At 39.8% G+C, this 14,016-nt stretch overlaps 2 protein-coding genes across 6 annotated transcripts in view; one reads left to right on the forward strand and one right to left on the reverse strand.

Moving 5' to 3' along the window:
- Positions 1–21: 21 nt before the first annotated feature.
- Positions 22–5,277, forward strand: ATP5PF (ATP synthase peripheral stalk subunit F6). Of its 3 annotated transcripts, none has more exons than XM_082068628.1 (4): positions 22–162; positions 874–1,062; positions 2,854–2,978; positions 5,154–5,277. In XM_082068628.1, exons 2-4 carry the CDS (start codon positions 893–895, stop codon positions 5,180–5,182), a joined length of 324 nt encoding a protein of 107 aa, XP_081924754.1. In that variant the 5' UTR covers positions 22–162; positions 874–892; the 3' UTR covers positions 5,183–5,277. The 3 variants fall into 3 exon arrangements, with proteins under 3 accessions (XP_081924754.1, XP_081924752.1, XP_081924753.1); XM_082068626.1 differs by lacking the exon at positions 22–162 and adding an exon at positions 257–398; XM_082068627.1 differs by lacking the exon at positions 22–162 and adding an exon at positions 313–435.
- Positions 5,278–5,434: 157 nt separating this feature from the next.
- JAM2 (junctional adhesion molecule 2) overlaps positions 5,435–14,016 on the reverse strand; it is a 38,934-nt gene continuing 30,352 nt past the window's right edge. For 2 of the 3 annotated variants that reach the window (XM_082068599.1, XM_082068597.1), the window contains 5 exons: positions 12,484–12,689; positions 11,131–11,233; positions 9,344–9,451; positions 8,579–8,594; positions 6,539–7,683 (listed from right to left, as the gene is read on the reverse strand). In XM_082068599.1, the coding sequence (XP_081924725.1) occupies positions 7,515–7,683; positions 8,579–8,594; positions 9,344–9,451; positions 11,131–11,233; positions 12,484–12,689 (602 nt within the window). In that variant the 3' untranslated portion in view covers positions 6,539–7,514. The other variant, XM_082068598.1, reaches the window with a different exon arrangement.

Raw genomic sequence — 14,016 nt, forward strand, 5'->3', positions numbered from 1 at the left:
GGCGCGCAGACACCAACACCCCCCGCGCGAGGGCGGGAACTACAGCTCCCGGCGGCCCCCGCGCGCCGCTCATCCGCAGGCGGGGCTGCCGGCACCTGTCACTCCGAACGGTTTCACCTCACCCGGAAGCGTACCGCTTACTTCCGGCGGCGGCCGTTGGTGGTGAGCGTTGTCCGTGCTCCCTCTCCCCGCTCCGGGCAGCAGCTGACCGGGGCCGCGCGGCGGGGCGGGGCGGGGCGGGGCGGGGCGGGCGCTGTTGCCCCGGGGACACCGTGCGCGCGGCCGCGGGGCTCAGCGCTGTGGCGGCAGCGGGGCGCGCGGCCGGGGCGGCTTCCCGGCGTGCATTGCGCGGGGAGGGGGGGCGGAGCCGGGGCGGCGGTGGCGGCGACTCTCCCAAGGTGACTGGAGCTGGGTCGGGGCGGCCCCGCGGCGCCGGTGGGTGCTGGGGAGGCGGCTGCTTCGCCTTCCGTTTGCGCTTGGGGCATTCGGGCCCTGGGGCTGACGGAGCCGGCCGGCCCCGCCGCCTAAGGGGCGTCCCTGGGGCCGGTGAGGAGGAGACAGACGGGGGTTCGGCGGCCGATGCTGCTGCTGGGTTAAAATTGCCGTATTAAAATTGTTGCTTTTTATTTAAACAAGTCATTTAAACCGTGTTCATTTCGGTTGCAATGCGCATTGAGCGAAGGGGTAACTGCTAGCTGTCATGGTGCTCCTCAGCCTCAACGGCTGCTCGGTTTACACCCCAAGCTGCGTGCGGGTTTAAATACTCTTTCTGGTTTAAAGCTTATCTCTGAACGAAGTTTTTTGCTTCTTTATGCATTTATATTGCAGAAAGAGCTAACTAATTGAGTTTCTGTTTTGACTTTTTATTTTTAGCTAAAACTCTAGCGTCATCATGATCCTGCGTCAGATTTTGCGACTTTCTTCCACTATTAGCTCTGCTGTTTCCATTCATTTGCGCAGAAACATAGGGCTTTCTGCTATTGTCTTTAATAAGGCAAAAGAGCTCGATCCGGTTCAGAAGCTCTTCTTGGACAAGATCAGAGAATACAACACAAAGAGCAAGTAAGTAAAGGAAATTATTTTAAGGCTGATGGCAAAAGGCGGGGGGAAATGTTGATTCTGACAAATGTTGAAGTATGTTCACTCTGTAGCTTTATCTCTAAATGCTTAAAGTATGTTTCTGTGTCCACAGGCAGTGTTCTGTTATGTGCTGAGATCACTTGGGAGCAGATTGAGTTCTTTCAAAAGGCATTTGATTGATGGAATTCTTACTCTGATAACCTTACCTCTGTCTGGTAGTTACTGAAGGAAAATGGAAAGAACAGTCTCTTGAGTCAAATTTCTCTTTAACAACTTCTGAGAGCCCACGTAAAGTTGGATAGAAGTATTTCACATAAATATTTTAGCTTTAAAAATGAGTGAAGGATGGCACAATTCTTTGGGGTTTTGTTTTTTATAGAAACATAATACTTCAATGCAGCTTTCACTGACAGACGACTTTGGTATAAAATGATAGCTTAGGCAGAAAGTATTCCCAGGTTTAAACCTAAATTTAGAGCAAATCTAGTACTTGTGCTTTGAAAGAACACCTGAAACCACCGACATATTGGCTGGTAAGTGGTGATAGTTCTCTTGTTGATGGTATATGTTGGTGCAAGAATGTATTGAGAAGGTGACATTGAATTTTCCGTTTGTAACATTGCCAATTTTTTCCCCTCTGGTGCAAGAGAAAATTGTCTTATTATTGCATTGACCATTCTGAAACGAGTTTCTGGTTTGATCACAAAACAAGCTGAGTGGGTTTAATTCTGCTCTGAGAGTTCTTGGTTTCCAGCAACACTTATTGATGGTGTAATGAGTGAGAATGCTTATTCTTGTGTACCTGACAGAAAATGGCCATTTTTTTCCCCTTTAAAAAGGAAAAAGAAAAAAAGTAAAGCTGATGTCCCTTAGGGAGCTGAGACACTCGATGAAGTTTTTGTACACTATGGAAATGTATCAGTATGATAATTTTTACCAATGTATATTCTCTGTAAATTTAAAAAAAAAAAAAAAAGGCACTTTTTTTTTTATTTTTTTGGTCTGGAGAAAACAGATGTTCTTCAGTCTTGTTTCTATAAGCTGAATGGAAATGGCCTTCAAGAGCTAAGTACTTATTTCAGATGAAATCTTAAATTCCTGTAGTGTTTAAATAAACTATTTAACAGGAAGGACTAGAGTAATTCGGTATAATTTGTTCTTGGGAAGGAATAAGCCACTTCTTAGTTCTGCTGGAGGAAGATGTATGTGCACACACCTACAAACTAGCCTCTGTAGGGAAGCATACTTTCAGTGGCTTTACCCATCATATGCAATAACTGTGTTGGTACTACTGAGCATTGGTAATCTAAAGAGTTACTTTTAAAATTTATATTTGTATTCCAAGAAATTCCTTTCTGAATCTGTATGAATGCATGGTGCCCTGTCTCTTGGTTTTTTGCTTGTTTAGTATTCAAATCATGTTTTCTTTGCAAGAATACTTAAGCTTTACTAACTGAGATCACTAATTCAGAAATAGCAGAGGCACAAATCACAATTTTGTCAGGAAATCACACCTGAAACAAGTCAAACTAAAAGCCTGAAAATCTGGATATTCAGTGTAGTTTTGTGTCTCAAAAGGCTATTTCTGAACTTTACCCTGATAACCTTGCTCCTGTGTTAGGTAAGTAGGCCCTATGGTGTGTCATATCTCGACTTTCGGAAATATTTCAAATGGTTTGCTTTAGTGGGTTGTCAAAATGTTTTTTAATTTTGGCCATGCAAATGTAGAACTTGCACAAGAAATTTCAGAACAGAACTTTTAATGTTTTTCAGGCAAGCTGGAGGGCCTGTTGATGCGGGCCCTGACTTTCAGAAAGACATGAATGAATCCCTTGCTAGACTTCAACGGCAGTATGGTGAGGGAGATCTAACCAAGTTTCCAGAATTTAAATTTGAAGGTGAGTTAACAATCTTACTGAACTCCTAATTGAAAGTAAGGACATGTTCATTAACTGTTTTTCTTAATTAATTCCTATTTAGTTTTTATTCAGACCATTAATTTCATGTAATGTGCCCTCAGTGAATCTCCTTACTTTTGCACAGTTCACATCTGATTCTGACTGCTTTTTTTCTTTGAATTATTTGCCTTTATCAGTAAAGATCATAGAATACCAGGTTGGAAGGGACTACAAGGATCATCTGGTCCAACCTTTCTTGGCAAAAGCATGGTCTAGACAACATGGCCCATCCCCCTGTCCAGATGTGGACTTACACTGGTGCTTAGCCAAACTTGCAGTCAGAGCAGACCATTTTAATTAGCCTTCACAGACTCTGAAGAAACAAACCAAACAGAAATAGCCCAGGGCTTACTGTTCTGTTTTTTTTCTCATTCTCCCAAAGAGGTCAGCAGGCTAAAATTTGAAAACCAGTTGTCTATGTCTTCTAAACTGCAGTTTGAAAACTTTCTAAGCTCATCTGGAAAGCCAGCAGTTTCAGAAAATGAACAAATAACATTGTTACTGATTACTTTGTGACTAGATTAAACATTTTTTTTGGTTATTAGCATATGACTTCTGTTTAACTGGTCTAGGTTTGAGCGCAAAGGGACTGCACAAACTCAGTCTGCCTTGGGACATAAAGGCAACATAATGGTTTTTACAGACAGTCTCACTTCTGTAGTTCTTTTTTTTTCTTTTGCTTGCTTATGTAAGTACAGCTCAAAGTCTTAATTGCTCACAAGCAGTTTTAGCTGAAGTCAGGTTTTGGGGGGGTAAGCTGTCTTTCCCATAAGCTGTAAGCAGCTGGTAGCTGGGATTCAGCAATTTTTTGAATGTGCCAGAGAATTTGGTTCGTGTGTCAAGATTTTGGTAGTGGGAAGCTGCAGGGGTGGCCTTTATGAGGAGAGGCCAGGGGTTGTCCACCTGTCAGACAGAACCAGTTCCAGCTACCTCCAAAATGGACCCACTGCATGACAGAGCTGGGGCAGTGAGTGATGCTGGTGGTACCTCTGTGACAATGTGTTTAAAAAAGGGTGAAAAATACTGTCTCTCTTCTCAACTCTTCAGTGCAGGAAGCAAGAGAAAGGGTGGAAGAGTGTGACACTTTGTGGGCATCTGGCAGCCAGCCTATGTCAAGCCACCATAGTCACAGATTTGTAATTCTGATCAAACTAACTGGAAATTCTAATTTAGACCAGGAACATAGCCCAGAACATTTTGGTTTTTGGTACCATTTCAGGTGGATTAAGGAAGAATTTAGCATCCTATTCTTACTGGTGCAAATAAAATAGAGCATTTGTAAAGTACGATCTATGGTGTTTCTTTTTTCTTTCCCCAGTTTTAGGGATGTGGTTTCTTTGTATTCTTTTATTTCTATGTAGTCTGTGAAATAATACATATTCAAGTTTAGGATTTTTTTTTGTAATGAAGCAGCATTTGCGCAACCATGGGAACAGACCAAAGGGGATGAGACCATGTTCTTTTACCACTGTTGCCTCTCTTAATCTCATTTCAAAAAGTTTTCAAAATTAAGTGGCTGGATGGGTAGAATTTTTTTTTTTGTCTAGTGAAGATTATTATAACTGAGCCTTACCTCTCAGACTCATTGTTTCACAGAGAACAGGCATTAATAACCCACCTGTGAAAAGCCCTAGCTCAACATTTGACTTTGGAGTTGAAATTGTGCACTCCATTCTGTTAATCAGCTAGAGGACATGGAGAGGAAAGAAGAGTTTGGTTACTTGTTCTTGTATCAGAGCTATGTTGTAAATACTAGTGTCAGGTCCAGCAGTGTTCTGGTTGACTTCAATTTCTCTGCTGCCTTCTCCCCTACCCCAGGTGTTACTAAAAGCTGTTTTGGCAGAATGCATCTCTGTCTTAAATCTTATGCTATCTTCCCCTAAGGTGGAAAAGACCTGTCTCCCTGGTAGTTTTTTAGTGCTGCCCACATCTAATCATACCCTGATACAAAGCAAGTGGTGGTATAGACTGCAATGTACAAGAGCTTGCTTTAGCTTGCCAACTTAATGCTTAGTTTTCTTTGAATAACAGGTGAATGTGGTGTTTGAGGCTGGAATCAAAAGAAACTAATATGACTTTTTTTTTTTTTTTTTTATTCTACTCTTCCTCTTTTAGAGCCAAACTTTGAGGAGACTCCAAAGTGATCTCTGCAGGTTGTACACCCGACAGCAGCGTACATCAATGGAGTTGCTGAACATGGCACCAGTTGTAATTTAATAAATGCAGAGTTTCAGTTTGATTTCAGAAGCGTGAATAAGTTCTTAACTTCAGGGTGAGCACAGTTAGCTACAATTGTTACCTCTTTAAGTGACTGAGGCACCTGGGTAATGTTTCTCAATGTTAGCTGCAAAGCTCCTTTGCCAAGTTACATTTTAGTGCTGAGAAGTTATAACACTGATAGTGATACACCACAGTGGAACTACTTGTTTTTCTGAGTTTGTCACATATCAAAAAGCTTCTGCAGAAAAAAAACCAAAACCAAAATAAACAAAAAACCAAACCAAACAAAAAAAAAACACAAAAAAACCAAAACATGAGCCCTGAATCTATAGCAAAGCAGGTAGTGGTAGACCTGGACAGCCAAAAGTGTAGGCACAAATATCCTGATTTTACACGGTATCAATGAATGCACAGGTGATGAAGTGTTACTCTTAGAAAAGCAACTGAAACCTGTTAAGGAGGTTGTGAGATTTAAATTTCAAGTAACTGAACTATTGACACAAGCACTTCAGGTTCTGAGGAACTGTTTATTTGTGAAACGTCAACAGTTAGAGTCCAGATACTACAGCTTGATTTGTACTGGCATGATTTTTCTTCAGAATGAAACTACATATGCAGTCTACAGAGAGATCTACTTCCTTCTGGAAAAGAAGCTGTAGGCATTTCATATTAGACAATAAAATGCTGCTTGAGCCTCAGTTACAGGAAGCCTCATCCTGTCAGGATAGTGAGTTTAAGTCTGCATGACCACTTACGCACTCATAGATGGCTTTGGCAAATGAAACACAACGTCAAGGTACTAATAATTTGGAATTGCAGGAGACTTAGAGCCCTTGACAATGGTGCAGACATAAGTAGTAGCAGTAGTGGTAGCAAGGTCATCCATGCAAGTTATTTGAACAGATTGTTCCAAGCTATAAAGTGAATCCCAGATTGCTGTATGTGTACATGGACAAAAGGAGAACTAGACTCTTCACACAATTTGTCTTGTGTATTCAATTTAGTTCTATCTTTCTTTAAGTTTTGTGTGGTGTGTTTTTGGGTTTTGTTTGTTTCTTTTTCTGTTAAAGCACTCACAGACAGGTTGACTAGATCTAAACAATGGCAGTTTCGATTTTCAGCGTGTAGTATGTGGAAACAATATTTACAGAGTAGAGGTCAAAAGATCCCTTTGATGGTTTTGTATAACAAGTAGTAATTTGATGTCCCTCATAGAGGCTGAAATCTTCTAAATAACAAAGGACTTGGTATGCTTGAAATCCTAAATGAAGCAAAAAAGGTTATATAAGTAACAGTTCCAAGATTTTAACCAGCTTAACATTTTGTGTACATTTCAGAAGAAATTAAGGCATCAAGACTGAAGAGAAGCATGCCTGAAACATTGTTAATGTTTTCTCTTTTCTGGAAAGGCAAGCATGCAAAATGCACTGCTACACAGAACACAAGTAATAACCTGTTAAAAACCAGAAGTATCAAACAGCTCTAAGCATCTGATTCACAAGTCCATTAATATTGATAAATGGCTACCACAGCTCTTCCAAGTTTGCTCCTTCCCCCTCAGAGCAGCCACATAAGTTTCTTACATAGATACTAGGTGAAGAAATAAGCTAATGCTGTTTAATACAGTCTGTTTTAATTAAAGAAATGGGTGGTGTTTAGCAAGCCTTAAAGGCTATTAATGTCCTAATAATACTAATGTAAATTTCACTATCAATAGTTTAAAATCAGTTGCTCCTAGTTGAAGTTTTAGCTGGAGCTCCATTCTTTTTACACCAGTCTGAAAAGCCGGAGCAGCGTACATGCAGTTAAAGCCCTTGAGCCCTTTCAATGAGCTTCCATATTTAGTCAAGCCTTTTGATCCACATTAATTTAGAGGAATTAAGATCCAGACTTTGTCTTGCTGCTGCCTTGGACTGTGTCTGAGTTACATTTCCTTGGTTAACCAATACACACAAGAAGCAGGGCAGAGTGGAAAACTTCACAAACAAGAAATGGCAAAATTAAGTGGATAGCGTAGAGATGAGATTGCCAAAAAAGTGTAACGGTGTTGCCTTTCTGGTTTATCTGATGGAGAGAAAGTAATAATGAAAAGGGGAAAGAGAAAGAATGAAATAAGGTAATAGACCAGGGAGATGTAGGAAGAAGTAGGTAAAAGGCAACCAGGTAAAAGTCTAGTTAGTGTGGTAAAGAAAAGGATGGTTAAGTATGGAGCAAGGTGCTGTAATTGTGTGGCACTTAAGACTAAGTAATAGGAACCTATACACAGAAACAGAGAGATGGTATCTCCAGGTACTGGTGGCATATAAGGTTTGGGAGTGTGTGCAAAAACAAATCTAAGGAATTTTGAAGACATCTGAAACTTTTTAAGCACACTACTGAATGCAGGATACTTGCCTTTTCACTCGTAGATTGATAGTTGGTCTTTCTGTTAATAGGAAAGGAACATAAGTTAAATAGGGACTTTGCTGGTGTTTTAACCCTTTGAGAACCTTATTTATGAATGCATTTTTCCTGTTTTCCAGCAATTCTTACGTTTTTTTCCCCCTATTAGAAAAAAAACTGTTGAATGCTTTTAGACAGCTGTCATTATCACGTGAACCACTGCCAAATTACCTTCCCTGGCTTGTCTTTTCAATGCATCCACTTACACTTTTTGTCTGGTTCATGGCCAGTATAAACAGCACAGTATTTTAAAGTCATATTTGTATTTCTCTTTATTTTTTTTTAACCTGCTATAACTGAGAAGTGCTAAGATAAACTTTTAAAATTAAAAAAATTGGAGGACAGCTTCCAATGAAGCACACAAATTTAGCCTTGTGCGGGAGCACTAAAATAGCTTGAGGAATCCTGACTTGCTACTAAGAAATCTAAGTGCATGAAATAAATCCTTATTAGAGTAGACAAGACACCCTCAGAAAGTGTCTACCCATCATATTTTTACAAAATATTTCCTGAAATAATCTGCAGACATAGCTATGAGGACAGTTCAATTTGGTTCTGAGCATCTTTTGTCCAGTTTGAAGAAAAAAGAAAGGCAGGCCTGTAGCTGAGTTAGGGGTGTAAAATGTAACTATGTAAAAAGACTCATCTCTGCACGTTTATCACAGTAGTAAGTCACAGTTAAGTCACTATCTGACCAGCACACTAGTTCTAATAAGGGGATCAGCTGGTGTGCAGGATAAGGGTTGTTTCAGTGTTTGAAATAGCCAGTGTACAAGAATAATGGGAGAACAGCCTTAAACAATCATCAGTTACTATATCATCAGAAATGTAAAGAAAGGCTGCAGTGATTTGTGTACTACTTGCATCAAGGTACTTACTGGGAAGAGCTTCCCTCTGAAAAAGAAAAAAAGGGGGAAAAAATTAGCAAAGAACAGCTTCCTTAGCCAACTTAAAGTTATTTGATATATCAATTCATAGCTTATTCAGCTCTTCAGTTTCTAGGAGTTTCTGAAACAAGTGTCTCTTTTTGGTGTAGTGAGTTTAAACAGAATAAGAGTAGATTGCTTTCGGAGGTAAATGAACTTCCAAGTGACCATGAGCTCTAACAGCAGCTCTGTCAGTCTGTTATTTCCAGGCAGCTGGACCTTCTCAGGCCCCGGCACTTGCCGTCCCTCCCTGCCGTGCTGAACTCTGCAGGCCCTGGTAGAAACGCTACGGAGAGGGTTGCTGGGTGCCGCAATTTTTGCGGCGATCCTAAAAAGCAGTTTCTCCACGTGCACTTTCGCCACGGGCCAGAAGAGGGAGCCAGTCATTTAGTTTCCCCTTCACCAGCATTCAGCCACTCAGCTCTTTGAGACCACAAGCGAACCTGCCTGGCTTGTTTTTATGTTGCTTCTCTTTGCCGTCCCTTATCAAAAGCCGTTCGGTAGCCTTATGCAACTGCACAAAAGTCTCCGTGTCATTCATAGAGTATATTTTGCACTACAGTTTACCAGAATAAAAATGTCTGCACAAAAAAAGTTGCTGTTGCAATGCTCTTTAGCTTTACTACCATGGAGTTCAAGCCCTCTTGAAAAAGAGGACATGTTACAGTCAGCAGTACTGACATTTTTTCAACACGAGGAAAAAGTGATTTTACTTACTTGCAAAGTAGCCCTTTTTTTGGGCATAAAATACTCCAAGGCCACACAATGCCATTACCAGAGCCACAAATACTACTGCAGCGATGATACCACTTATGTTAAGGTCATCTGTAATTATAAAACATAAGTCCAATATTGCAAGTTGTGAAAATTTCCATTGGCTGGATTTTTTCCCCTAATTACTACAGACACCTTTTGTATCTATAGGCGGTCTTCAGCCCAAGCTGCATAAGTTAATTAGTAGATAAAAGCATTACTGTATCACAGCCACATTAAGAGGAGTGCTTGATACACTGCTTAATTTGGGCCAAAAGTAAGGAAATAAGAAGAGGGGTCAAAGGATATGTACTCCTCATTATACCTATCCCCAATAAGGATTATCCAAGTCATATGTCTCTAAGGGAAAATATCTTGAAATCTTCTGAAGTCATAAAACAAGAGTCTTTATATAGTTTGCTTAAAATAACTGAGGCAAGCTAATGGCAATGTCAGGCCCCAGTTATGAAGAACTCTTCAGGTGAGTTCTCTAAATTTCAATTTTTTTTTATTTTTAAACAGCAAAGCTTTTAAAATTAAACAGAATAAAGACCAACAAATATTTTAGCCCAGATGTTAGAAGTTAAACTCTACACTGGGCTACGGAAACATCTAGCCGTCTTTATTTTGAAGGTGATGACCCATGCCCATTTCCTGATATAATCTGTAAGAGCTTCATCCATTTCAGGAAAGACAAAAACATCAACAAACAGAAAGGTTTCCACAGGTTTTTGTTGTATGTCCAATTACTTATTTGGTTCCTGACTTTAAGCATACATTAGTATATGGTAGGGAGTTTTATCCCCAAACCTATACATCTGTGTGCATTGGTTGATAGCAATTCAGGACTTAGATGAGTTTTTCCACAACAGAGGGATTCTATTCTATCTTAGTACTTTGTGGAACACTTGCTCATAATCAACCAGGAATGCATTAAAAGCTGTGATACAGTGATTTTCAGCAAAGTTCTAAGAAGGCACCAGACAATTGCTTTATAGAATTCTTAGCCATGAATTTCTTGCAGTATTTGTTAGGAACTTTTAGAAACTTTAGGCATTTCTTTACCATCTGTTTTCCTATCACATCTGCATGAGCTAATTTTATATTTTGCTAAACCACTCATACATTATGGGTTATTATAGCTTCTGCCCCTCCAGCTTTTGCTAAATGCTTTATTAACTAACCAACATTACACTTCACCTGTGCTGTACAAGTAGAAGAGGAACAGGCAGCAGGAGTCTTTCATTTTTAAGATACACTGATCTCTTCAGTATTCCTCTGGCAGGTATAAATGAGTCATTCGGTTCAATTTTTGATCTGTTACATTAAGACCTCACATGAATGCATCTCAAAAGGAACACTTTTCATAAAGAAGGTAACCCAGTGGACTGACACATCCTGTACACCTTCCACAAAAGCATTCTGAAATGTTAAAGATCTTGCATAGATACTGCTGCTCTGTGAAGTTCAGTGTTTGGCAGCCTAAAGGCTACCTACTGCAATAATTTTAAGGTGCTAAACTTGTTGCTTTTCTGTGAAATGCAGTGAGATATGTTTGTGCTGTAAGAAAGGAATGCTTGAAGTATCCAAAGCAAAAACATATAAGGAGCTCCTTATTATTCCTCCCCCAAAATGTCATAATCAAACAAAAATATATAATTCAATCTGGTCTTAACTTCTCGGTTGCATCATGCAATAAAATCATTAATATTGCAAGACTGTTTTCTGCCCTTATTTGATTTGACACATACCAACTTGCATTCGCTTCACTGAGCATTTCTGAGATAATCCAATCCCATTGGAGGCTTCACAGAAATACTCTCCAGTGTCATTCTTTGTAACTGTGTTAAATAGCTGTTAAGACAGAGTCCAAAACTATTATCAGAATGGAAAAAAATTCAGAATATCCTGTAGGTTAGAAATTTTGACATGTCAACCGGGTCAGTTTGTTTGTTTTAAGCAAACAATAACAAAACCTGAAAGTAAGAAATTCTGGTCCAGTTCAACGCCATAATTCAGCTCCCTAGTCATATTCCCTGGTTCTTAACTTCAGCTTCTGGTCTAAGAGTGTGTTTTAGATGGGCATTTTAGATGGAGTGTACCTACAAGGAGATTCTTCTTCAGTGGATCAGTACTTTCCAATAAAATGCATTTTCTTAGATGTGCTCTAATTTCAGAATCCCTGAAATCAGAATGCTTTGTTCATTTTACCAAAAAAGTAACAACAACAATTTAGTTAGAAATTAATCAAATACTACAAGAAAAAAAAATGTGTAGTTTTGAGTAGCCCACCTAATTTCCACAGTGTGCTGAAAGATCCACAGCACTTCTGAATGCTTAGTCACATTTCAGTTTTCAGGTTTGACCATGCACAAAAGCAGGGCGTTCCTAGAACAACTCTTCCAAAAAAATCTCAGTCGATAGTACATCATTAAGTAGTGTGTATCAATTTTTTTCAGAAGGATCAGCTAATTTGGGCAGAAAGGAAAGGATGAGAAAGATATGGAAGAGATGGCCACCAGTTCAGAGCTGATGGGGCAAGGGGAGGGCAGAATCAAAAAAACAACTAAAACAAACAAACAAAAAACCCCACCACACTAAACTGTCTTAAAGCCCTGACTCATTCCCACTGACTTCATAAGAACTGGATGGGAACTTGTAAACGCCACTGGATTGCACAGATTCTGGACTGCCCTTAGTGCTGCACTCCCACTGAAGCGTATGAGGTTGCTATTGCAGATTTTAAGGTGCTATCAACTATAACTCTGTTGACATACTGAGAGACTATTTTCACCTGGCAGTAGATAGCTAACTGACAAGGCAAAATTTCTCATGTATTTTCTAGATTCTGCTCATTTGTCATGACTGCAGCCTTGCAACTCAACTCACCCATTTTGTCTATATCACTCAACACCTACAGCTTGTCATTGGTCTGAGGCAGAAACCACCTTCTACATTTGTTAGCAGGTGTTTTAGCATGACACTGATCTCTGACAAAGATCTTGTGCATTTTTGGATTAAGACCCCTGTGCGTCATTGTACGAAACAGTAAATTTGGTCTTCTTGATATAGCTGGTTTTGACAGAGTTGCTTATAACACTTACCAGGGTGCCAGACTTTTTATTCATGGTGTAGGTGATGTTTGCTGCTCTAGCACTGCCCGTTCCTGTCTTTTCCAGTAAGGCAACACCGTTCTTGTACCACTGGTACTCAGACGGAGGAGACCCCTCGGTCTCCCTACAGCTCATTTCCACTACTGTTCCCGTCATGGCAGAGCTGGGCACCTCACATACTGGAGTAGTCGGAGCAACTGGAAAATGAAATTACACTGGTTATACAGTCTTATAATCTTATCAGCCCTGTGTATATGACAACTGTTTGACAGTCACTGGTGAGGAGATGAACACTTGTGTACATGCTTAGCAACTGCCATGTTAATGAAGAGAGGTGCTGGAGAAGGGGATGAAGGAAGGATGAAGGAAGAGTCCTACCACTGGAGAGCATAGTAAAATTTGTGAATTGCTAAAAAATGGAAGAAAGAGGCTTGGTCCCAGCCTCCCCTGCCACATGCTGTGTCATCTTGTCTCCAATCTACACAGTCTCATCCAACCCCAGAGAGGTTGTTTCATCCTGTTTCTTATGTGAAGCCTCTTGCCCTCAGACAAGAGAGCAGATAACTCAGGGAATCTGTAAGTCCAGAAGTCTCCCCCTCTCTAGTATTTAAAAAGAGAGTGACAAAGAGAAAAAAAAAGGTTTTTTTGTATTAAAAGAAGTCAACTGTTAATTTTGAAAAATGATTGTCAGAAGGAATTACCAAGACTGGCCATCATCACAGCCATTGTGCAAATCCCAAGTTGAGGATCAAAACCCATTGGCTACTAAATTTTAGTTTAAATTGGAAATAAACATTTACACACATAGAGACGCTGGAGAACTGCTCATTCCTTCTGCCATGAAGATGAACATCTGTTTTCCAATTATTCTTATATGAACAGTTTTGGGGTTCTTTTTGGTAACTTGAAGCTATGTGGAAGAAAACTAAGGGTGAAGAGGCATGAATAGTATATTAAAAGCACAAGTGACACCTTAACAAAGATTCATAGTTTTTTTCTTGGTTGCTTTTAAAATAAGAAGCAAAAATAAAGACAATCAAGTTAAATATTGACTAATTCCCACTAATTTTCAAAAAGGTTTGTCAACAAACGTACACACTCTCCCTTCTCTCCTTTGGGCTCTAAGGTTTCAACTTGTTATATTAACAAGTCACATGTAAAAGAGGAAATCTGTTGAAAGAGTGGAAGAAGGAAAAAGTGGTGTTACCTCATTGTTGGAGCTAATCAGAAGTTCATTAATTATCATCCTTTATGGAAAACTTTGAGACTTTATTTATAATTTTAAAAGAGCAATTATTTTTGTATACAAAAAATATGGATACTACAAAAGCAAGTATTTTCTCTCTACACAGACAAAACAACAAAACTACCAACCTCTACCACTCAAGTATTAGGAAAAATAACAAGAACAATGTAAGAAGAATGTGCTCAGTATTAACTTTTCCCTCCTTTCTCCAACTGGAAAAGAAAACAAACAAAAAAACACAAAGAACAACCACCCCCCCAACCCAACACCATCTCTCC

The sequence above is a fragment of the Streptopelia decaocto genome, assembly GCF_964273445.1.
Source record: "Streptopelia decaocto genome assembly, chromosome: 1".
NCBI lineage: Eukaryota > Metazoa > Chordata > Aves > Columbiformes > Columbidae > Streptopelia > Streptopelia decaocto.

Coding starts and splice junctions, on each gene's coding strand:
- ATP5PF (XM_082068628.1), top strand. CDS start 893: ATGATCCTGCGTCAGATTTTGCGACTTTCTTCCACTATTAGCTCTGCT. Junction 1,063..2,853: donor GAATACAACACAAAGAGCAA/GTAAGTAAAGGA, acceptor AATGTTTTTCAG/GCAAGCTGGAGGGCCTGTTG. Junction 2,979..5,153: donor TCCAGAATTTAAATTTGAAG/GTGAGTTAACAA, acceptor TTCCTCTTTTAG/AGCCAAACTTTGAGGAGACT.